The sequence below is a fragment of the Myxocyprinus asiaticus genome, chromosome 26 (genome assembly GCF_019703515.2).
Source record: "Myxocyprinus asiaticus isolate MX2 ecotype Aquarium Trade chromosome 26, UBuf_Myxa_2, whole genome shotgun sequence".
Lineage (NCBI taxonomy): Eukaryota > Metazoa > Chordata > Actinopteri > Cypriniformes > Catostomidae > Myxocyprinus > Myxocyprinus asiaticus.
Window position 1 is genome coordinate 13,445,292 of NC_059369.1, and position 25,202 is coordinate 13,470,493.

The 25,202-nt window shown below is 36.9% G+C and overlaps 1 protein-coding gene across 8 annotated transcripts; it reads left to right on the plus strand.

Annotated features, from left to right (window-relative positions):
- Positions 1-790: 790 nt before the first annotated feature.
- LOC127416954 (2-hydroxyacyl-CoA lyase 2) lies at positions 791-23,290 on the plus strand. 8 transcript variants are annotated; one of them, XR_007893206.1, is made up of 16 exons: positions 791-842; positions 1,000-1,154; positions 2,760-2,961; positions 3,415-3,542; positions 4,071-4,209; positions 7,387-7,498; positions 9,194-9,293; positions 10,117-10,214; positions 12,959-13,095; positions 13,228-13,362; positions 17,121-17,235; positions 17,407-17,576; positions 17,732-17,802; positions 18,884-18,955; positions 20,069-20,184; positions 21,916-22,021. XR_007893206.1 is itself a non-coding variant. In XM_051656584.1 (16 exons), exons 2-16 carry the CDS (start codon positions 1,053-1,055, stop codon positions 22,613-22,615), a joined length of 1,866 nt encoding a protein of 621 aa, XP_051512544.1. In that variant the 5' UTR covers positions 791-842; positions 1,000-1,052; the 3' UTR covers positions 22,616-23,290. The 8 variants fall into 8 exon arrangements, 4 of the variants coding, with proteins under 4 accessions (XP_051512544.1, XP_051512547.1, XP_051512545.1 ...); XR_007893208.1 differs by lacking the exon at positions 21,916-22,021 and adding an exon at positions 21,116-21,909 and having other exon boundaries at positions 18,861-18,955; XR_007893205.1 differs by lacking the exon at positions 21,916-22,021 and adding an exon at positions 21,116-21,909.
- Positions 23,291-25,202: the final 1,912 nt, after the last annotated feature.

Genomic DNA, 25,202 nt, shown 5'->3' on the forward strand with positions numbered 1-25,202 from the left:
TGCTCCCATTCTTTTTCTGTTTTAGTAAGTTTAATGGACGGGAAATCATCATCAAGACAAGATATATTATTAGAAATTTTACAAACATATACAGGTTACATTATCAAGGAATATAAATATGTTATGTATGGGTAACAGCTCATGAAGGGGTGGAAGGGAATGAGGAAATATATGATATAGCCAAGAAGACTTCAAAAAATTCAGAAATAGAAATAAGTATACCATTAATTCAGTTCGAAATCAAAGGGTTAATAAAAAGAGCAATAAAAGGAATGTGGCAGGAAATGTGGGATAAGGAGGGAAAAGGAAGGCACTTGTACAGAATTCAAAGGGAAATAGGTCATAAGAGATTGATTTGTGGTAATAGAATGGAGGATTCGGTTATATCATGTCTCCGAATAGGGCATACAGCACTTAATCAGTCTTTACATATCATAGGAAAACATGATACAGGCTTGTGTAGCACATGTGGACTACCAGACACAGTGGAGCATGTGTTATTACAGTGCATAGGATATAATAATGATAGGGGCATGCTCGAAAATCAAATCAAGTCATTAGGTATGAACGGATTGTCACTTCAGAATTTGCTAAGAAAGTCACCAGAAGTTTATAAGGTTTTACTAGACTATTTAAAAGCAACCAATCTAATTAAAATAATTTAGTACAGATATTTATTATTATTATTTTATTTGTTCATTTTTTCTCAACGTTGATGCTCCACACTCCATCTCAGTAGGTGGCGGAAATGCGCAATAAGTTTGTTTGCCAACCGCCACAAAACCGAAAGAAGAAGAAGAAGAAGAAGAAGAAGACTACATCCGTGGAGAAAAAGCTGGCAGGTATGTTGTTTGACTTTAACCTAGCCATGCTAAGACCAGACTTGACAGCCAAGCGACATGAAAAAATCAGGTTATTCATCTATCCAGTACCTGCACGAAGCTCGCTTCATCGTAATGTCATTGGTTATTTATTTGTTTTCTTGTTTTTGCTGGACAGGTCTGTAACAGGTCAGGTGGACATTAGTTTGAGGCTGTCCTCCCACGCAAGCGATGGACATTGGTGTGTTTTTGGGCTGCTCTCTGGGAGCTGCTCTTGGGGCGCTGCTCTTTGCAGCTAGTAAACTTGGTTTACTTTACCAGCTATTTCATAAGGTACGCAAACAATGAATTATAAAAGTAACCTTTTAGACAACACCTTTTGCAATTTGACACCATCACCTAGCACTTCACTACAATTTTTCTTAAACTTATTTGAACTGTCATGCAAGCAAAAAACTGGAAGTCCTGTCTGGCTTGTTTGGCATATTATATCCTTTAATCTGTAGGAAGATCATACTGTCAGGCTGACATGCCCCTGGTTCGGTTATTGTTTTCACACTTTTTATAATGGTTGAACTTGAGCTTAACACTACCAATGCATGCTTTTAACTCTGGTTCTCAACTGGTTTTGCTTCAGGATCCAGATTTGTATTTTATTTAGATTTTTTTGTTGTTCAAAAGTATACACAAGTCAACAAAATGCCCTGAAATCAAGTATTAACATTAATTTATTTATGTCTTTATTAATTATATTTATTAAGCCAGTTTACCTCCCAACACACATCCTTGTTCAGGGTTCCAACGTGTGTAGGACGAAATCTGCCAAATAATCAATAAACAAATCCACATATTCGTGCATAAATACATTTATAAATAATTAAATATGCGAGGATATATATAAATAATTAAATAAGTATAAGGAATAAATGCACCCATCAATGCAAAAATAACAAAACATGAAAACATGGTTGGGGAAATGCAAAAATGTAAAGTTTATTTTTAGTTCTTTATTTCTTCTATAATTTATTTCCATATGTAGTTGCGTATTTATTTTCCTTTTGTGCAGTATGCTAATAATAGGATGTCAATCAAACATCAGCTGATCAACTTTCAATTTAGCATTTCCTTTAATATTTATGCATGTTTTATATTGTATTGTTTTTGTGTTGATGGGTGCATTTATTTATTTTTTAATGTATTTAATTATTTGTATGTCTCCTCGGACATTTAATTAATTATACATGTATTTGTGCACACATGTGGATTTATTTATTTTTATTTTTTTGCAGGTTTCATCCTCCATACCCATGGTCATGGAAAACCTGGAAATATCAGATAATTATTTATTATTAGTGTTTTCTAGGCTTGGCAAAGTCTTGGAAATTAATAAAATCTTAAAAGTCGTGGAAAAATCATGGAGATTTCTAAAGTGAATATGCGTTTTTGTGGTTAGCTCTGCTCTAAAATATTTAATTAGCTAGAAATCACCCTTGTGTAGAGTTAAACTTGAAGCCATAGTGTCCAGCTCAAGTCTATTCAATTCATTTGTGGATTGATCTGAATAAAAATATTTTTTTTTTTAAACCTTTTATAGTAATCAGAAATAACTGGAAAATTTTTGGAAATTCATTGGTTTAAAAAGGATGGGAACCCTTCACATTGCAAGTGAAGTGCAACATAGTCTGGGTGTTTTAATGGTTTTTATAAGTTTCTCTTTAGTTTCCCCTGGTGTTCACCACCCTATCACAACAGATCTATGACCCTTTTTTTGGGCTGCAACGCACAAGTTGTGAACGACTATCTTAAAGGCTTTAAGTCTGCATCTCCTTTCAGAATAAGCCTCCTATGGCAATGTGCAGCTAAATTTAGATGCAATTAAGATGCAATTTTCAACATTAGCATAGTGCGTATAGTTATACCAATGTCCACCATTCTCAGACAGAGAAAAAGAGCCCTCGGCATGGAGGGGAGAGTGTGGCGGAGGTTCTGCGGGCTCATGGGGTGAAGTTTGTCTTCACATTGGTGGGAGGACACATCTCACCCATCCTGGTGGCCTGTGAGAAACTGGGAATCCGCATTGTTGACACCCGCCACGAGGCCACAGCTGTGTTTGCTGCTGATGCTGTGGCAAGACTTTCTGGTAAGATTGAATTGTAAACAGAAAACATATTTTTGTACATGGAGCATCCATGATGTCATTGATGTCAAACCTGATCCAACGTGTCTAAAGGGACCATATTTGATTCACTTTCGCTAAATGGAAAAGAGTGGCCAGGAAATTCCTCAAAAATTCATCATGTGCCTTCCACAGAAGAGATAAGTCATATGGGTTTACTTGTGGTTTTTGTAACGATGTGTATTTTAATGTAAATGGACTGGCCCCATTACAGTACTTTTCTGTAACTGTGATTTTTTCCTTTTTTTATGACATTTTTAAAATAAATTATTGACAATGGTTTTTTTGGTTGTAATCGACATTATGGTGTTAACTGAGCTTAACAAGTATTGAACCCGGGACGTTTTTATTTGTATTTAATTTTTTTACATCAGTAGCAATAGAGGAGGCTGATAATCTTCTGTTTTGCTGACCTAGGCACAGTCGGTGTGGCTGCAGTAACAGCAGGACCAGGGCTGACTAACACAGTGACTGCAGTGAAGAATGCTCAGATGGCTGAATCACCGCTGCTTCTTATTGGTGGTGCTGCCGCTACTCTCCTGCAGGTCAGGAAATGCCCCTTTTCAATTCAAATGAGTCATTTACACATGCACTTTATGTGCATGTCACCTGCAGGTTTGCTCTCTGCTCAGGTTGGCTTGCTTGAAATCCTTCATTATATTGTGCAAACACTAGATTTATGACTCAGCGAGGATTCTTACAGAACTTGGCATGAAAGTGAGGATTTGATCATAAAAATCATTTTGAAATTCCTTTATAAAACACTGATGTAATAAATGCACATGTGCTTCTTTAATTTGGTATTACTGTAAGTCCCTGTCCATATCAAACTTTTTCATTTTTCAAATGCATTGCAGTAACTTAATGATTCAAATTCAGTCAAGAATTTACCAAAAAAGATTTAGCATTAGAGGGGCATGTCCCCTCAATGTCTTTAAACAAAAGAAGTCATTTCATTTTTCATATAATATAATCCAAATTTCCAGTTGAATCTTAATTTTTCAAAAAATTCTTAGTGCTGTTGTCCCTAAAAAGAGGTTTGTCAGTAATATTTTCTCTGACTGTTTTTGCAGGGTAGAGGTGCCCTGCAGGATATTGACCAAATGTCACTCTTCAAGCCCCTCTGTAAGTTCTGTGCTTCAGTGAGGACTGTGAGAGAAATTGTTCCTACTGTAAGAAAAGCTTTGGCCATCGCACAGTCTGGCACACCAGGTAATGGTTTGCTACAGCACAGTTTAACAATATCAAAATATTTTTGTTCAAAGATTGTTCCAGAACAAAGTATCCTAAAGTGAAATGCAGTTTTTTCAGACCCAAATTTAAAAGCTCATCTTACAGTGCATTAATTGCATGATTGCATTGGTCTCATTTTACAGAATGTCTTATAAGACCCGAAAGACATCCTGGTTATGTAACATAAATACAAAAGTGATGGAGTTCTATGAAAAGTTAAAAAGTCCTAAGCCAGGGCTCAACGCTAAGGATTTTTTGTACTGGCCCGATTGGGCCAGTGCTTCAGATTTTTACTGGCCCTGCCAAAATTTTCACTGGCCCCAACACAAAAATGACAAATAGCTGTTTTTACCATCATGGCTTTAATAAATATGTCCAAAAATAAATATTTTTTACATATCTTATGTTTTTAATACAATGCCCCCCAGGGGCCTGGGTAGCTCAGCGAGTAAAGACGCCGACTACCTCACCTAGAGTCTCAAGTTCAAATCCAGGGCGTGCTGAGTGACTCCAGCCAGGTCTCCTAACCAACCAAATTGGCCAGTTGCTAGGGAGGGTAGAGTCACATGGGGTAACCTCCTTGTGGTCACTATAATGTGGTTCACTCTCGGTGGGGCGTGTGGTGAGTTGTGCGTGGATGCCGCGGAGAATAGCGTGAAGCCTCCACACGCGCTATGTCTCCGTGGTAATGCGCTCAACAAGCCACGTAATAAGATGCGCGGATTGACGGTCTCAGACGCGGAGGCAACTGAGATTCATCCTCCGCCATCCAGATTGAGGCGAGTCACTACGCCACCATGAGGACTTAGAGCGCATTGGGAATTGGGCATTCCAAATTGGGGAGAAAAGGTGAGAAAAAAATAAAAAATACAATGTCCCCCAAAATTGAATCACATTTATAATTTGCAAGATATGATTTATGCCTTATGTAATCCCATATATGCTCTTTGCAGCTATAAATGCATCATATTAACCTCAGCCATCCTGCCATTTACACATGTGCTTTTTAGCCAATGAGATGATGGGTTTTCAGTCACCCGTTTAGTCATGCTGTCATGCAACTTTTGCCCATGTGTAGTGTTTTCACAAGAAGGATCAAAGATTATTCACTGAGTTAAAAATCTGATTATCGGCTGAGAGAACAGACTTGCTACTAAATCGGTTGTGATGTGTAATATACAGTAGGTAGATATTAGGCCTAATCTGTGAATTAACAATGTGTATATAACATGAAATCAGACAACCCAAACAAGACCAACACTGACTGATATACAAAGAACAAAAACAAAAATACCTGTATGGTCCAGAAATGAGACGTGTAACAGGTGTTTTATGAGGATGATATGAAGTAGACTGTTTCAAATGTTCATCTTCACCCTGCAGCTGAACAGCTCTGATAATAATAGCCTAATAGCCATAGTGATTTTGCTTCTTTTCATATCAAACGCCATTATCATGTCGAATTAATATTTACGTTTTGAAACATTACCTAATTAAATGTATATTTACATTTTGGATATTGAGCAGCTCATGATTTCCAGACACGTGTATAACTGGGGTTTAACAAAGTTTATTACGTCTCATTCGGCGCTTCATCTTTAAAGGCGAATTAATGAAAGAAAATGTGTTTGTTTTTTTTACAGTGGGAATAAAACTGGCGCTCTGTCCTACGAGAGCACATGCATGTTAAACAGTCTACGCTGCACAGAGAGAGATGATGATGAGACATATGCACAGAGAGACATGGATTTTCAGTCCTATAGAAAGAAACTGTTGATTTCTTGTGTTCCAATGTGTGGAGAACTAATTTTCACCAACATGTAAAAGTGAAAAATGTGAGGATTTCACGCACTGTGAACATGGAATGTGTGGGGATACTTAAAATGTTGCACAAGACGTTAAATCCCGCTACGAAATTCATTAAGTGGGTTTTTTTCCCTGCTATTTTCTACACATTGGTAATAGCTGCAGCTAAGACACTTGGAAAAGAGTGAGGACAGCACTAGTAGAGTGCGTTCGGTGTCTGCCCGATCTTGTGCATGCACACGACTGTGCCTTGGCGCATCCAGTATATTATGCATTTGTGTGTCTTTGCGAGATAAATATACTCACGCTCGCTGCTCGATTAGAAGACTTTGTTCGCTCCGTGTCATTTTTGTGCTCTCTCGCTTGTTGTTTTCTTGCATTAATGTTATAAATGCAGCACTGGCCCAATCGGGCAAGTGACAGTTCCAGCAACTGGCCCGAATCTTTCTCACACTGGCCCCGGGCCATCGGGCAGTCCTTATTGTCGAGCCCTGCCTAAGCTTTCAAATAGTGCCACATATGCCTGATTTGTGGATGCGGGGACTTTTATTTTGTGATCCTAAACTTATAATACACTCCTGGCCCCACCCACAGACCCCATACCAGGTCCACAGAGTTGATGAGGTTAAAGGAATAATTCAACTGAAAATTCTCGTCGTCATTTACTCACCCTCATGATGTTCTGAACCTGTATCACTTGCTGTCTTCTATGAAACACCTCAATCACCATTCATATTCATTGCATCTTATTTCCATACAATGAAAGTGAATGGTGACTGAGGTTAACCTTCTGCTTAACATCATCTTTTGTGTTCCACGGAAGAGAGTCATACGGGTTTGGAACAACGTGAGGGTGAGTAAATGATGACAGTACTTTAATTTTGGGAGGATCTATACCTTAAATCTGTATGACGATGAATACTGTTTGTAAAAAAATAAAATAAAATAAAACATTTTATCCCCTTTTCTTCCAGTTTGAAATGCCCAATTCCCACTACTTAGTAGTTCCTCGTGGTGGCGCAGTTACCTCAATCCGGGTGGCGGAGGACAAGTCTCAGTTGCCTCCGCTTCTGAGACCATCACTTTGCGCATCTTATCACGTGGCTCGTTGTGCATGACACCGCGGAGACACAGCACGTGGAGGCTCATGCTACTCTCTGTGGTGCATGCACAACTTACCACGTGCTCCATTGAGAACAAGAACCACTAATCGCGACCACGAGGAGGTTACCTTCCCTAGCAACCGGGCCAATTTGGTTGCTTAGGAGACCTGGCTGGAATGAATACTGTTTGTTGTCATACCTTATCAGTATCAGTGCAATTATTTTTAATGCTCTGCTTACTTCACAGGCCCAGTGTTTATTGAGTTTCCCATAGACACGCTCTACCCTTACCATGTGGTGGAAAAAGAGTTTGCCCCTAAAAACACACCCAAAGGGCTGATGGGGAAAATCATTGCATGGTAAACATTTTTCCGTATTTACATACACTATTAATTTAACACTTGATCTCCTTAATAAAGGAGAAATAATCACATTTAAAGCTGCACTCAGTCATTTTTGTAGTGCTTTTTCAGTAATTTTATGTAGCAATGGCCAATATGGCAGTCATCTGAGCCTTGAAGTATTACACCTTACGAAAGCATAAGCTTTCAGTTACTGATGCCATTGTAGAAATGTGTCATTCACAGTCAGCCAAAATGTATTACAAGAGCAAAAGTGTCAGATAACGGGAATTAACAAGATAAAGTGAGTCATGTGATCTCAACATGGTGTCCTCCATGAAGGGACCCTCTCCATGTAAAATATAACAGGTTTTATTAGACCACTGGTATGACTAGAGTCTCATGCACATCATTTAAATAATATTTTACAATGGTATTATTAATATCTTAATGTGTAAAACATACACTAGCGTTGCATTCAGCTGATCACAATGTATAGTCAGAACATTAATAACGTGAAAAATTACTATTACAATTTGAAAAAAAGTTCAGAACTTTTTAAACTACTTCAAAGAGTTCTCATCAAAAAATCCTCCATGTGCAGCAATGACAGCTTTGCAGATCTTTGGCATTCTAGATGTCAGTTTGTTCAGATACTCAGGTGACATTTCACCCCACACTTCCTGTAGCACTTGCCATAGATGTGGCTGTCTTGTCGGGCACTTCTCATGCACCTTACAGTCTAGCTGATCCCACAAAAGCTCAATGGGGTTAAGATCCAAAACACTCTTTTCCAATTATCTGTTGTCCAATGTCTGTTTCTTTGCCCACTCTAACCTTTTCTTTTTGGTTTTCTGTTTCAAAAGTGGCTTTTTCTTTGCAATTCTTCCCATAAGCCCTGCACCCCTGAGTCTTCTCTTTACTGTTTTACATGAAACTGGTGTTGAGCGGGTAGAATTCAATGAAGCTGTCAGCTGAGGACATGTGAGGCGTCTATTTCTCAGACTAGACTCTGATGTACTTATCCTCTTGTTTAGTTGTACATCTGGCCTTCCACATCTCTTTCTGTCCTTGTTTGAGCCAGTTATCCTTTGTCTTTGAAGACTGTAGTGTACACCTTTGTATAAAATCTTCAGTTTTTTGGCAATTTCAGGCATTGTATAGCCTTCATTCCTCAAAACAATGATTGACTGACGAGTTTCTAGAGAAAGCTGTTTCTTTTTTTCTATTTTTGACCTAATATTGACCTTAAGACATGCCAGTCTATTGCATACTGTGGCAACTCAAAACAAACTCAAAGACAATGTTAAGCTTCATTTAACGAACCAAATAGCTTTCAGCTGTGTTTGATATAATGGCAAGTGATTTTCTAGTACCAAATTAGCAATTTAGCATGATTACTCAAGGATAAGGTGTTGGAGTGATGGCTGCTGGAAATGGGGCCTGTCTAGATTTGATCAAAATGACTTTTTTCAAATAGTGATTGTGCTGTTTTTTACATCAGTAATGTCCTGACTATACTTTGTGATCAGTTGAATGCCAGTTTGGTGAATTAAAGTACCAATTTCCTTCCGAAACAGCAAAATCTGTACATTATTCCAAACTTTTGGCCGCCAGTGTATGTAATGAGGAAACAAATAGTGAGTACACTTGTTACAACTTTCCTAAGTGTGACTTAAAATCATTTGAAATACTTTTTTTGTCATCTCACAGGTATCTTCATAATCACTTATCTAACTTGTTTGCTGGAGCTTGGGAAACCTGTGATTTGTCCCCACTTCCTGTTCACATCCCTCAGGCCACAGAGGATGAGGTGAAACTTCTCCAAAAAATTGTTATTGGCAAATTTCTGTATTGGAAAATCAGTTGATTAAAGTGGTTAATCACTATTAATCAATTTGCGGCAATTTGTGTGGATGACATTCCAAGTGAAAAATACTGTATGTGCATATCTGTATAATGACACTGGAATGAGGTAGATTTCTGCAACACTGGACTTTACGCATCTTTCTCGTGCAAAAAAACAAACAAAATCTGTATCTCGCAAAATATTTTGAAATGCAAACACAGAAATGCAAGCACGCAATTTTCAATTAAATTCTATCCAATCAGAAAACCACTTTTCCCACTCTTTATTGATGTAATCTCACATGCCGTACTCCGTTGCATGCCTTTGCATTATCATTTCATTGTTGGGGGTGGTATTTCACTTATTGAGCTTTGATGATAATTCAGTTACACCATACAAAGAGTGCCAAATGACTTTTGTTAGGTTTGATTTGAAGAATGTATCTCCTTATTTTCTAAGAAATGCGTGCTGCACTTGATATCGCATCAAATTGAAAAAAAAAAAATAAAATAAATGCATTAAAAAAACGAACAGCATTAAACATACAGTATTTCATTATTTGCATGTATCAATGTGTTCATTTTGACAGCCCTAAAACGTAAAGAAACAACTGTTCAATTATCTGATAATGATACAAGATTCATGTTCACAACTGTGTTTATTAGAAGTTCTATATTATAACAGTATAGCATGTAACAGGACAGAACATATTGGAATATTGCCCCAAATACAGAAGATTAGATAGCATCTTGACTTGAATGCCCTCTAACTGTTATACCCTTCCCAGATCCAAAGGTGTGTGGAATTGGTAAGCAGAGCTAAGAAACCTGTCATACTGTTAGGCAGTCAGGCAACCTTACCCCCAACACCTGTGGACGATATCAGGTAATTTTCAGCTTTTTGTCCTTGTCTCATTGTGTAGCAGACTCTTTAGATAGTTAATGGAGCAATTCATGGTCACCCCTTCTGAGGTTTGAACCTATGGGTTCAACATTTTAGTCACCAGTCCTGATCCCTAAATTAAACAAGTAATATTGGATTTTAACCCTGACATGAATACATGCTATACCAGTTAAAAGTTTTGCACGCCTACTCATTCTTTATTATTACTATTTTATACATTTTATAATAATCATAAAATATGATATGATGCAAATGGAACTGTGGGAACCATCTTATAACCAGCTTATATTTATACTAGGGCTGTCAATTGATTAAAATTTGTAATTGAATTAATTACATGGTATGCCAATTAATTAATCGCACTCAATGGCATATATGAATATTTGCTGAAAAAGCCCCTCAAATAACAACAATTTAATATATAGTGATTAAATATGTATAGTTATATTTTAAATAATTCTAAATTATATATATACAGTTGAAGTCAGAAGTTTACCTACACTTAGGTTGAAGTCATTAAAACAAATTTTTTTAACCACTCCACATATTTCATATTAGCAAACTATAGTTTTGGCAAGTCGTTTAGGACATCTACTTTGCGCATGACACAAGTGATTTTTCCCACAATTTTTTTACAGACAGATTGTTTTACTTTTAATTGACCATCACAATTTCAGTGGGTCAGAAGTTTACATACACTAAGTTAACTGTGCCTTTAAGCAGCTTGGAAAATTCCAGAAAATGATGTCAAGCCTTTAGGCAATTAGCCAATTAGCTTCTGATAGGCTAATTGGAGTCAATTGGAGGTGTACCTGTGGATGTATTTTAAGGCCTACCTTCAAACTCAGTGCCTCTTTGCTTGACATCATGGGAAAATCAAAAGAAATCAGCCAAGACCTCAGAAAAAAAATTGTGGACCTCCACAAGTCTGGTTCATTTTTGGGAGCAATTTCCAAATGCCTGAAGGTATGATGTTCATCTGTACAAACAATAGTACGAAAGTGTAAACACTTGGGACAACGCAGCCATTATACTGCTCAGGAAGGAGACGCATTCTGTCTCCTAGAGATGAACATAGTGTGGTGCGAAAAGTGCAAATCAGTCCCAGAACAGCAGCAAAGAACCTTGTGAAGAAAATAGATGGCATCATGAGGAAGGAAAGTTATGTGGATATATGGAAGCAAAATCTCAAGACATCAGCCAGGAAGTTGAAGCTTGGTCGCAAAAGGGTCTTCCAAATGGACAATTACCCCAAGCATACCTCCAAAGTTGTGGCAAAATGGCTTAAGGACAGTAAAGTCAAGGTATTGGAGTGGCCATTACAAAGCCCTGACCTCAACCCGACAGAACATTTGTGGACAGAACTGAAAAGGCGTGTGCGAGCAGGAAGGCCTACAAACCTGACTCAGTTACATCAGTTCTGTCTGGAGGAATGGGCCAAAATTCCAGCAACTTACTGTCAGAAACTTGTGGAAGGCTACCCAAAATATTTGACCCAAGTTAAACAAATTAAAGGCAATGCTACCAAATACTAACAAAGTGTATGTAAACTTCTGACCCATTGTGAATGTGATGAAAGAAATAAAAGCTGAAATAAATAATTCTCTCTCCTATTATTCTGACATTTCACACTCTTTTAGTGATTAACATTTTTTATTGATTCCCACAGGAGGCACGAAAAACAAAACATATATACATGGAATCAACATTTAACATTTAATCCCTCTCTGTCCCCCAGACTCTGAATTAGCAGGGAGTAATACACTGATGCCTCATGACCTTTTCCAAAAGTAGTAATCACCACTCCCAGAATATCTGCTACTTTAGGAGCGTGTATGCTACTCCCAAAAATAGTACAGAGCAGGTGGAGCAGCTGTAAATACCTACAAAACTGAGATCTGGGAATCCCAAAATGTTGAACCAAATCTTCAAAAGATCTCAACATTCCAATCTCATATACAGTTGTGCTCAAAAGTTTGCATACCCTGGCAGAAATTGTGAAATTTTGGCATTGATTTTGAAAATAAGACTGATCATGCAAAAAAACTGTCTTTTATTTAAGGATAGTGATCATATGAAACCATTTATTATCACATAGTTGTCTGGCTCCTTTTTAAATCATAATGATAACAGAAATCACCCAAATAGCCAAAGAGCACAACTGTAGGTCACCGAGGTAGTAACCCCCCGCACAATCCACTCTGACCAGCAGAAAGGGGACTTATTAATACATAATTTGGGGTTCAGCCGATGCAACATTTATATAAATGTCAGAATTAAACACTATGAACACTTATGTCCATACCGAGTGCAAATGCGAGATAACGGGGTGTGATTTAACTTCTCCGGTTACTTTGATAGAAAGGTTTTGCAATGGCGAAATAGGGGCAAGAACTTCCCGTTCAATTCAAAACCAGGGAGGGGCTCTCTCAGGTGGAAGTGACCAATGAGCCAAATGTATGACAACGAATGCATAATAATAAAACAAAAATCTTGGGTAGGCTGACATTTCCCACAAATAAAGTAGTGATCCTATCTGACCTAAGACAGGGAATGTTTTCTACCAATAAATGTCAGGAATTGTGAAAAACTGAGTTTAAATGTATTTGGCTGTATGTAACCTTCTGAATTCAACTTTATGTGTGTGTGTGTATGTATGTATGTATGTATGTGTGTGTGTGTGTGTGTGTGTGTATGTGTATATATATATATAATGTCTGTCACAGAAATGCCTTGGAATCGTTAGGTGTTCCCTGCTTCCTGGGCGGAATGTCTCGAGGCATGCTGGGAAAGAACAGTCCACTGCACATCAGACAGAACAGGAGAGATGCCTTGAAAGATGCTGACGTTGTGTTGCTGGCAGGTGGGAAATGGTGCCACCTACTGTACAGGTGGACTTATACTTTCTTGAATGCTGAGAATAAGGTCAGTAGTTCTGCTGAGTGCCTGTTCCTTTATCCCAGAAATTCTCAGAATTCTTTGTTTTGGCTGATAGGCACGGTGTGTGACTTCAGACTGAGTTATGGACGGGTGCTGAACAGACGGAGTAAAATTGTTGCAGTCAACAGAGACAAGAGTCAGCTATTGAAGAACTCAGACATGTTCTGGAAACCAACAGTGGCCATTCAGGGTGAAAAACTACATTTAATTTCCTTTTACATAATAAATAATAGTTAATGCATAATAATAGTAAATAACCGTTGTCGGGGCAGCTATTTTGATAATGTATCATAAGCTATTAACTACTCATAATGTAATTAGTTAAACTACAGTCAAAAGTAGGTAGGAACACTACTGGTTACTAGGTTAAAGCTATTTAAGGGGGCAGTATCTTTTTGAAATTATAACTATGAGATGACAATTTATTTTACAATCTGATTGATTTGACACAAAAATCTAAACAGATAAATGAACATTAAATGCAACTTATAAAACTAGAAACACTTCCTTTTAGCATTTTAACTAACTGTTTTACTTTACATAGCTACTTGTTGGAAACAGCTAGGAAAGTAGCTTGTCATTGGAAAAGCTAAACTGTTCTGAAATCATCTGAGCTGCTGTCTTGCTACTTATAAATGTAGTTACAATAGTTGTGTCCCTCCTTACAATATACAGTGGTTAGTTAATCCCTAATACTGTATATTAAAGGGGTCATGAAATGAAGAATCTAATTTTCCTTGATGTTTTAACACATAAGATGTCAATGTACTATACAAGCATACTGTAAGTTTCAGAACTCAAAAATCTTTCATTGTGATGTCACACTGTGGTAGACATTTGCATCTAACCACCTCCGCAACAACACATCAAAGCTTACTTCACCTTATCACTTCTGTAGCCCTGCCCAGTGGTGGTAAGCAGTGAGATGGCAAGAGGAGAGAGCAGGTCAGTCAAGAGCAGACAGCCAATCAGAACAGTGGGCGTTTACTGTCAAGTCTTAAAAGAGAACTAGCACCAAAACTGAGCGTTTCTTACAGAGGGTCAAAATGAGGGTGAAAAATGATCATGTTTTACAAACTTGACTGATTTTTGTGCAAAAAACTTGTATTATCACTGGACTTAATGACTACAAACCTGTTGCTCTGACATCTGTGGTCATGAAGTCATTTGAGAGACTAGTGTTAGCCCACCTGAAGGACATCACTGGACCCTTTCTGCAGTTTGCTTATTGAGCTAACAGGTCTATGGATGATGCAGTCAATATGGGACTGCATTACATACTTCAACGTCTAGACAGACCAGGGACCTATGCAAGGATCCTTTTTGTGGGCTTCAGTTCGGCTTTTAACTCCATCAACCCTGCTCTCCTATGGACTAAGTTAACTCAGCTCTCTGTTCCCACCTCTGTCTGTCAGTGGATCACCAGCTTTCTGACAGATAGGCAGCAGTTAGTAAGACAGGGGAAATTCACTTCCAGCACATGTACAATCAGCACTGGTGCCCCCCAGAGATATGTGCTCTCCCCACTACTCTTCTCCCTCTACACAAACGACTGCAATGCAAAGGACCCCTCTGTCAAGCTCCTGAAGTTTGCAGATGACACCACAGTCATCGGCCTCATCCAAGATGAGGATGTGTCTGCTTACAGAAGGGAGGTTGAACGGCTGGCTCACTGGTGCAGTCATAACAACCTGGAGCTCAACACGCTCAAAACAGTTGAGATGGTTGTGGACTTTAGGAGGAACACCCCAACATTGATCTGCTCACCATTCTAAACAGCACTGTGGCTGAAGTGGAGTCATTCAGGTTCCTGGGCACTACCATCTCACAGGACCTGAAGTGGGAGACCCACATTGACTCCATTGTGGAAAAAGGCCCAGCAGAGGTTGTACTTCCTTCGCCAGCTGAGGAAGTTCAACCTGCCACAGGCGCTGCTGATACAGTTCTACTCAGCAGTCATTGAGTCTGTCCTCTGCACTTCTATAACTGTCTGGTTTGGTTCAGCTACTAAGTCAGACATCAAATACTTCAAAGGACAGTTCGGACTGCTGAGAGGATTATTGCCGCTCCCCTACCCACCCTGCTAGAACTGTACACATCCAGAGTGATGAAAAGGGCTGATAAAATCACTCTTGACCCCATTCACCCAGCACACTTCCTTTTCGAACTGTTGCCCTCTGGCCAGTGCTACAGAGCACTGAGCACCAGAACAGTCAGGCACAGGAACAGGTTTTTCCCTCAGGCTATCTACCTCATGAACCGTTAAAACTGCCCCCAAATACTTTCCTTTTTGTCAACACAACCATGTGCAATAGCCAATCCATCCATTCTGACTATATATTTCATTTATATTTTTTAACACATCCTACCTCTTCTTCAATACATCACATCACCTGTGCATAACTGTATATCTGCATATAAAATATTCTGACAACATTATTGCTCTATTGTATATTTCTCTTTTTATTTTTTTGTTATATCTTATTTTTTACTTTTATGTCACTATATGTATATATGTTTAAATGTACACTGGTGGCCAAAAGTTTGGAATAATGTACAGATTTTGCTGTTTCGGAAGGAAATTGGTACTTTAATTCACCAAAGTGGCATTCAACTGATCACAAAGTATAGTCAGGACATTACTGTCAAAATGGCACCATCACTATTTGAAAAAAGTCATTTTGATCAAATCTAGACAGGCCCCATTTCCAGCAGCCGTCACTCCAACACCTTATCCTTGAGTAATCATGCTAAATTGCTAATTTGGTACTAGAAAATCACTTGCCATTATATCAAACACTGCTGAAAGCTATTTGGTTCGTTAAATGAAGCTTAACATTGTCTTTGTGTTTGTTTTGATTTGCCACAGTATGCAACAGACTGGCATGTCTTAAGGTCAATATTAGGTCAAAAATGGCAAAAAAGAAACAGCTTTCTCTAGAAACTTATCAGTCAATCATTGTTTTGAGGAATGAAGGCTATACAATGCTTGAAATTGCCAAAAAAATGAAGATTTCATACAAAGGTGTACACTAGTTTTCAAAGACAAAGGACAACTGGCTTTAACAAGAACAGAAAGAGATGTGGAAGGCCAGATGTACAACTAAACAAGAGGATAAGTACATCAGAGTCTCTAGTTTGAGAAATAGACTCCTCACATGTCCTCAGCTGACAGCTTCATTGAATTCTACCCGCTCAACAGCAGTTTCATGTACAACAGTAAAGAGAAGAGTCAGTGGTGCAGGCCTTATGGGAAGAATTGCAAAGAAAAAGCCACTTTTGAACAGAAAAAGAAAAAGAAAAGGTTAGAGTGGGCAAAGAAACACAGACATTGGACAACAGATAATTGGAAAAGAGTGTTATGGATCTTAACCCCATTGAGCTTTTGTGGGATCAGCTAGACTGTAAGGTGCGTGAGAAGTGCCCGACAAGACGTGCTACAGGAAGTGTGGGGTGAAATGTCATCTGAGTATCTGGACAAACTGACAGCTAGAATACCAAGGATCTGCAAAGCTGTCATTGCTGCATGTGGAGGATTTTTTTATGAGAACTCTTTGAAGTAGTTTAGTAAGTTCTGAATATTTTTTTCAAATTGTAATAGTCATTTTTCATGTTATTAATGTCCTGACTATACATTGTGATCAGTTGAATGCCACTTTGGTGAATAAAAGTACCAATTTCTTTCCATAAGAGCAAAATCTGTACATTATTCCAAACTTCTGGCCACCAGTTTATATGTTTGTATTTATATATGGTTACTTTCTGTTTGCACTAAGCTTCTGTCACCATGACAAAATCCTTGTGTAAGCATACTTGGCAATAAAGCTCATTCTGATTCTGAAGTGAACATCAAGGAATATATTAAAATAATAAAAAGGCATGTCATGACCCCTTTAACACATCCTGTTATGCGCTATGTTACAAGGCTTTCTTTCCTAATTTTTTCAGGTGACGCTGGCTCTTTCCTCCTGCGTCTCTCAAAAGCCCTAAAGGGCCACAAGTGCCCAGAGGAATGGCCTCAGAGCCTAAAGGAGGGAGATCACATTAAAGAGAAAACTAACAGGTGATCTTATCCAAGCTGTTGTGTTGTTGCTTGTTTACTTGAATGTCTCAGGAGACACCAGGTGGAATTCACTAAGAATGTTTAGTAAATTCATCACCGAATGCTTTTATTCTCCGACCTATGATTTCATCCACAGTTGATATACTTGATCTTGCTACCTGTTTATCTCAGAACGAAAGCAGATGAGAAGACAGAGAGGCATTTGAACCCTTTGAAAGTTTTGCACTGGGTGGATGAGCTGTTGGCTGAGGACAGCATCATAGTGGCAGATGGGGGGGATTTTGTTGGCAGTGCTGCATACATCATGAGGCCACGGGGCCCTCTGCGCTGGCTGGACCCAGGTTAGAGGCAGGGCCTTCACAGAAATAAAAGAATGTTATAATAATGTCTCTAAGCTACCATATTGAATGAAATCTGTGCAGCTTTCTGCTTTGTCAAGCTCTGACAAATCTACTCATAGTGCTTGTGTGTGACTTGTGGCTTGGTTTTGCACCAGGGGCTTTTGGGACTCTGGGTGTGGGAGGAGGGTTTGCACTGGGAGCAAAGCTTTGTCGACCTGACTCCGAGGTAAGATCTTAAAGTCAACATGACATCAAAATATAGGATAGTTCATTCAAAAATGAAAATTCTCTCATCATTTACTCACACTCATGATGTATATGGCTTTCTTAATTCTGCAGAACACAAATGAATATTTTTAGAATAATTTTTCAGCTCTGTAGGTCCATGCAATGCAAGTGAATAGTGTCCAGAAATTTAAAGCTCCAAAAAGCACCTTAAAGCAGCCTAAAAGAAATCCATAAGACTCCAGTGGTTAAATCCATGTCTTGAGAACCGATATGATAAGTGTTAGTGAGAAATAGATCAAAATTTAAATCCTTTTTTTCTTTCTTTCTTTTTTTTTTTTTTTTTTTTTTTTTTACTATAATGGCAAATTCACATTCTTTGTGCATATCACCACCTGCTGGTCGGGGCAGGACTTAAATATTGATCTGTTTATCACCTATCATATCACTTTAGAAATATGGATTAAACTACTGGAGTCGTATGGATTACTTTTATGCTGCCTTTATATGCTTTTTTTGGAGCTTCAAAATTTTGGCACCGATTCACTTACATTGTGAGGACCTACAGAGCTGAGATATTCTTTTAAAAATCTTAATTTGTGTTCTGCAGAAGAAAAAGTCATAAACATCTGGATGGCATCAGGGTGCGTAAATGATGAGAGATTTAAATTTTTGTGTGAACTATACCTTTTCATATGCGTTCCTGGTATTAATGTGCATGATTCATCAGAGCATATTATTGTAAAGAAAAAAGGTTGTCTTTATCTTTTATTAAAATGTAATAATGTTTTAATAATGGAATAATTTTCACAATCCAGTCAGTCCCTGATGTATAACATCAAATCCCTCCCTACTTTTTCCCCCGCATGGAATGTCCTGTTTCGCTCAAAAATGTGACATATTACGGAAATAAAATGACTTTTACCTCAATCAAATAGCATTATAGTTGATTGACTCTGTTATATGGGTATTTAATTGCTCCCTCTCTTTGACCAGTTACCCCGTGTAATATGACCATGGTAGCATTTGTCCCAGTACATTAAAGAGCTCTTTCTGTAGGGCTTGCTATGTCTTTTTAACAGGTATGGATCATTTATGGCGATGGTTCCCTAGGATACAGCGTGGCTGAATTTGATACCTTCACTCGCCACAAGGTAGAAACCACAACTTGCATAACATCCCTTCTTTTCACATGTCAGTATATGGATACATTTTATGGATTGGGGCCATATTCTTTAGAAGTAGATAGTTTACATATTAATTTAGGCTTTTAACAGCATAAAGTTCAGAATTGATTAGAATGCATTTTTTTTTTTATTGATTTTATTTTGATTTATTTTACTTCAAACACTTTTGATTAATTTAACAAATACAGTAGGCCCCTACAGTATCTATGCAAGGGTTTGGTGAAATTCGGCAAAGAGTTCAGGCAGTTCTGGCTTGCGCTGCTACACACATATATATATATATATATATATATAATTTTTATTTATTTATTTATTTATTTTAAATAGATGTGAAGATTTTATTAATTTCCATTACATTTCCAGGCCTGGAAATTCCAATGTAATTTTTTTTATTTACGAACACGTAACAGAAGAAAACAAAAAAGTACTGACAGGTTGAAGTGTTAGAAACTGGGGAAAAGTACACAAGGACAAACAAACAATACAATAATTATTATTATTTTTAAATCTAATGAATAAGATTAAATCAAACAAAAATGTAGTAACAGGTTTAAAAATGATAGTAAATATAATAACAATAGTAATATGATAATAATAATTATTATAGAGGTATAAGAAATTAAATACATATTAAATATAATATTCTGATAATATAACATATTAGTAATATTATATAATAATACAATAATAATATTATTATAATTTTATAAATAAGTAAATCAATCAATAAATAAACGGTTCATATATGATATTTAGAGGTGTCAGTTATTGTGATATGGGGGGTCCTGGCATGGGGTGGGGGGGTTATGCCACCAGCATTAGGGGGAGGTTGTTATCTACATGGGGGTATTCTGTGGGTTTATTACATAGGTGGGTAAGTGGTCTTAATAAATGGAGTCCAGCATCTATTAAAAGAGTCTATGTGATTATTTGTAGTGCTATATGTCTTTCTATTGATATGTATTCGGTTAATAGATGGCGCCACTGGGATATTAAGAGGTTAGTTCTGTCTTTCCAGTTATGGAGGATTATTCTTTTAGCGATTGTTAAGGCTACCAGTATGGGTTGTTCATATTTCAGCAGTGGTTCAACTGATGAAAGATCTCCTGGCAGACAAACAGAAGGAGAGGCTGGAATGCTGCATCCTATGGTTGTGGATAAAGTATGTGTGACGTTTGTCCAGAATATTTGAATAGGTAGGCAAAGCCAGGTGGCATGTAGATAATAATCTTTAGTGTTTGATGAGCAGTGTGTGCATGTGTTGTCTATAAGTTTCATTTTATGTAGTTTATATTGTGTAAGGTAAGCTCTGTGTAGAATTTTATATTGAATGAGTTGCAATTTGGGGTTGCGGGTCATTGAGAAGTTGTTATTGCATATGTGCATCCAGGAGTTTTTATCGATTGAGATAGATAGGTCTTTATCCCAATCTTGAAACGATTGAGGGAGGTTGTTGTCTGTTTTTAATAGATGTTTGTATATTTTTGAATTATTATTATTTTTATTTTTTATTTTATTTTTTGTGTGTGTGTGTGACTATGAGTTGAAGTTGATTGATCAGTGGAGGGGGTTGCAGAATGTTGTTTGGTAAGCTGATTTTTCCTTTTAAACAATGTTTAACTTGTGAATATTGCAAGAAGCAATTGGGATCGATGTCATATGTCTGTTTTAGTGATTCATAAGGTATGTGTGAGCCGTGATGAAATAAGTGTTGCAAATGTGCAATTCCTATTTTTTTCCATGAATTGATGCTAACGGTTTATTATTGATCTGAAAGTCCAGGTTGTGCCAAATTGGGGTGAATGTATTTAATGATATTGTGTGTCAAGTGATTTGATCGGATTTCCACCAAGCTGTCAGAGTCGTTGCTATAAATGGGTTTTTGAAACAGTTATGCTTTTTAATTGATTAAGGAACGGGAGGTCTGATATTGATAGTTCTTGGCAGTCATATTGTTCTAATATCCAGCCAGGGGTGGTGTGATTGGTGAGTCTATTGCAGCCATATAGGTTTATATTGAAGATGATTTGATTTGTGGTAGAATCTGAAATTTGGGGCGGCTAGGCCTCATGATCTTTCGATTTTTGCAGAGTGGATAATTTGATTCATGGTTTCTTATGTTTCCAGTTGAATTTTGTTGTGATGGAGTCTAAAGTGTTAAACCAATGAGCTGTAGGTTGGACCGGGGTCATGGAAAAGAGATGAAAAGTTTATTTTGGGGAGTACTGTCATTTTTATAGCTGCTATTCTTCCAGTTAGTGATATGGTTTATTATAATTAAATATTATAATCATAATTATTAGTGATATATATTTTTTTTATTGATTTTAAGTACATATTTTAAATTGTTAAAGGAATATTGTGGGTTCAATGCAAGTTAATTTCAGTCGACAGCATTTATGACAATGTTGATTACCACAAATATTCTTCAACTCGTCCCTCCTTTTCTTAAAAATAAAGCAGCAAAAATCGAGGTCACAGTGAGGCACTTGCAACGGAAGTGAATAGGGCCAATTTTTGCAAGGTTTAAAGGCAGAAATGTGGAGCTTATATTTTTATAAAGCACTTACGTTAATTTTTGTGTTAAATCTAGTTAATTATTTGAGCTGTTAAGTTGTATAAATCGCCGTTTTATGGTTGTTTTAGTGTTTACAGCGTTGTGTTGTCATGGCAACGAAGTTGTAAAATTGGACAAAATTGAACTTTAAACAGAATAGGTTAGCAAATTATTTTATCCATTGTAAGTGCATAACTGTTAATGCAGTTTTGTTTCAACAATTATTTTCTATGGAAATTGGTGCAATCAGTAGAGCTTAACAGAATTCATCCCAGAATATTCCTTTTAAAAAGACCATCATTGTGATTTATTAGTGCTGTTGTCTTGAAAGTTTATAACAACTAAATAGTAACTTATTGTTTCATGCCAGACCCCAGTGATCGCTCTGGTGGGAAATGATGCATGCTGGAGTCAGATCTCCAGAGAACAAGTGCCTATGCTCGGGAGCAATGTAGCTTGCGGTCTTGCCTTTACAGGTGAGAGCATTTAGTGTAATATTTAACTGTTGTTCACTGCATTTGTTTAGTACTGTGTCATAAGTTTACATGCATATGACAATAGATAGTAATGTTTGGAGTTTACAGTAAATCTCCTGGGTGTTTTGAGCCACAAATAATGCACAATCTGTGCTGCTCAACTAAGCCAAAATGCAGTGACTAGCCCACACTGAAACTAAGAAAAATGGCTTCAAAGATTTTTGATTGTCCAGCCAAATGTTTATTGACTCTGTTTTCTCTTAATCTGAGCATAGTTGACAGATCATAATCTAAAAGACCCAATTGCCATAACTCAATTTTGCCAACTTGTGTAGTTACTTACTGTAGTTTTGAGCAATCACAGTGGGGCATTTCATCACATGCTGATCATTTGTTTTTTATCTCTTGCTTGCAGATTATCATATTGTAGCCGATGGTTACGGGGGCAAAGGTTACCTGATTGGGCGAGAGGATGAGTCGCAGCTTGATGATATCATCAAAAAGGCCCAGAAAGAGTGCAGAGAGGGAAAGGCAACTCTGCTAAACGTTCTGATTGGGAAGACCAACTTCAGGGAGGGTTCAATCTCAGTTTAGAGAGATACACTGTGTACCATTTTGCCTAGGAACCCAAAGTATGTTATAATGCACACCCTTTACTACATTTTACAGATTTAGTTGATTTGAAATAAAATTGTAACGATGAAAGTGGGCTATTAACTTATTCCATAACTTGTGCAATCTGTGTGACTTGTACTACCATTTCAAGGTTTAAGTATGATGGGCCAGTAAAAATGTATTTATTTTTCATAGCATACATTATGAATGTATGACTTTTAATATAGTAATAATACTATTGAATATTGGTTAAATTCTTTAAAGTCTCTAAACTGTTTCATACAATTGTATACAAGTAATTACTGAATGTTTAACTTTAAAAAAAATACTAATAATCTGCAATTTGGTGAGAAAAAAAATTAATAATTTAAATGACTTGTAGATGTTGTGGCACTAATGTTTTACTATGTATTGAATCAAAGGGATCTACGTTGGTTTCTCAAGAAATGTGAATCCAAACCAAAGGAATATCCTTAAAAATATTCTCAAAATCTTTTTCCTGAGTTTTGCTGTAATATGAGACTTGGGTAAACCGTTATCAGGTTTGTGATTGATCACTCCAGCATCACACATTTCGATGTGGCTACATCATTTATCAACATTTTTATTGCAATAAAATCATGAAAAAGGACAGTTGTTCTTTTTGTAAACCTGCTTATGCCTCTTAAAAAGTCTCATTTCCTTCTTGTTCAACAAACCAGCTGGTGGCAGCAAGGGCATAGACTCCAGGGGGATGGGGGGGAGGTAACCCCCCACAATATTTATACCATGATCAGTGGAAACATATAAATGCTTCATGCTGCAAGCCTCCCATGCAAACACTTATAATAACATATGCATTAGGCATCACTCATCAGTTAGTAGTAGTAGTAAAGACTAACTGCACTAAAGTGAAATTGGAAAATTGGATGCAAATGTAGTGTGTTTCCTCCAAACCCCGTCGAATGACAATAGCATTTCTAATGGCATCACTTGTCCTTCGCACCTGCTTATGCTCATGGCATGAGTCTGCACACATATATAGTCCCACTAAATGACCGTAGTTGTCTGTTTGATCTGCATTATGTAGATTTGTTATGTGTTGATTCTGCTTATTGAAAAATAATCTAATACTTGGCCAGTCAATAAGAGAAAACACTAGAGGAAGAGACTACTGAAAAAGAGGATGCTTTCGTGTCTCTTTGTGACTATACATTTGCTTGATGCTGTATTTACTCCAGGCACATCATGACCTGTCCAAAATAGTGCATGCCCTGCCATTAACCTATTAACTGTTTTATGGAAGGCAGTATTCGAATGAGAACATTTCCTACTTTTACTGAGACGGAATTGCCATAAAAGGAGCAACTTAACTGACTAGAGCTCTTACTATGGCCATCTGCTATTGAGTTGTCTTTGCAAATATTTGTAATTATTATATTGTATTGTATTATATTATGTTATGATGATAAAGCATGAACAAACCTAAAGCCTATCAAATCTCCATGTTTAGCCAATGTATACCCAGGGTTGGGAGGGTTACTTTTGAAATGATTTCCACTACAGATTACAGATTACATGCTGTAAAATGTAATTTGTAACATATTCTGTTAGATTACTCAAGGTCAGTAACGTATTCTACATACTTTGGATTACTCCTTCAGCACTGGTAGATTTTTTCACTTGTTTTGACTATAAAAACTGCCAGTACAGTAAGACAAAATACACATGTTAAAAATACATTCTCTGAAAAACTTAAATATCTTATGCAGTGTTGTTTCTAAAACAAGATAAATCAAATTGATCTTGTTTTAAGGATTTTTAGATATTTTTACAGGAAAACAATAAAAAAATGATTATCAAGAATACAGTTTTTGCCCTAATATCAAAGGTCTTACTAGAAAAAAATTAATTAAGATCCAACGTGAATTTCCTTGATAACAAAATATGATCATGCCTGGTAACGTGCATGTAAAATGGATAGAAATAGCATTTTAGCTTAGCATAAAGCTGACAATTTACACAAGGTTTATTTCTATTTCTTCTGCTCCAAACTTACTTCAAACTTACTTCTCTGTCTGCTCGTATGAATGTAACACATCATAAGAAAGTGTTTCACCGCTGTTCAAATGCACTTTGGATCGCATCATTTATATGTATAAATGTTTTCCATCTGAAAGGACTAAATATTAAATGAAACAAATGACAATAAAATGCAAAGTAATCTCTTCAGTAATCAAAATACTTTTTGAATGTAACTGTATTCTAATTACCAATGATTTAAATTGTAACTGTAGTGGAATACAGTTACTTATATTTTGTATTTTAAATACGTAATCCAGTTACATGTATTTAGTTATTCCCCAACTCTGTGTATACCCTCCCTTCTCACTTTAACCTTTGACCTGTTAATATCAAACAGTTGGAGTTTAACTTTTATTTTGTTGATTCTATATGTTCTAGATATTTAAAATGTCAAAAATAAAGTTTAAATTATTTTCTAAAAATACAATTATTTTATATAATACCAATAGGGAAGAACATGCTTTAATATCACACAACACTTTCTGGACCCAATGTTTAATTT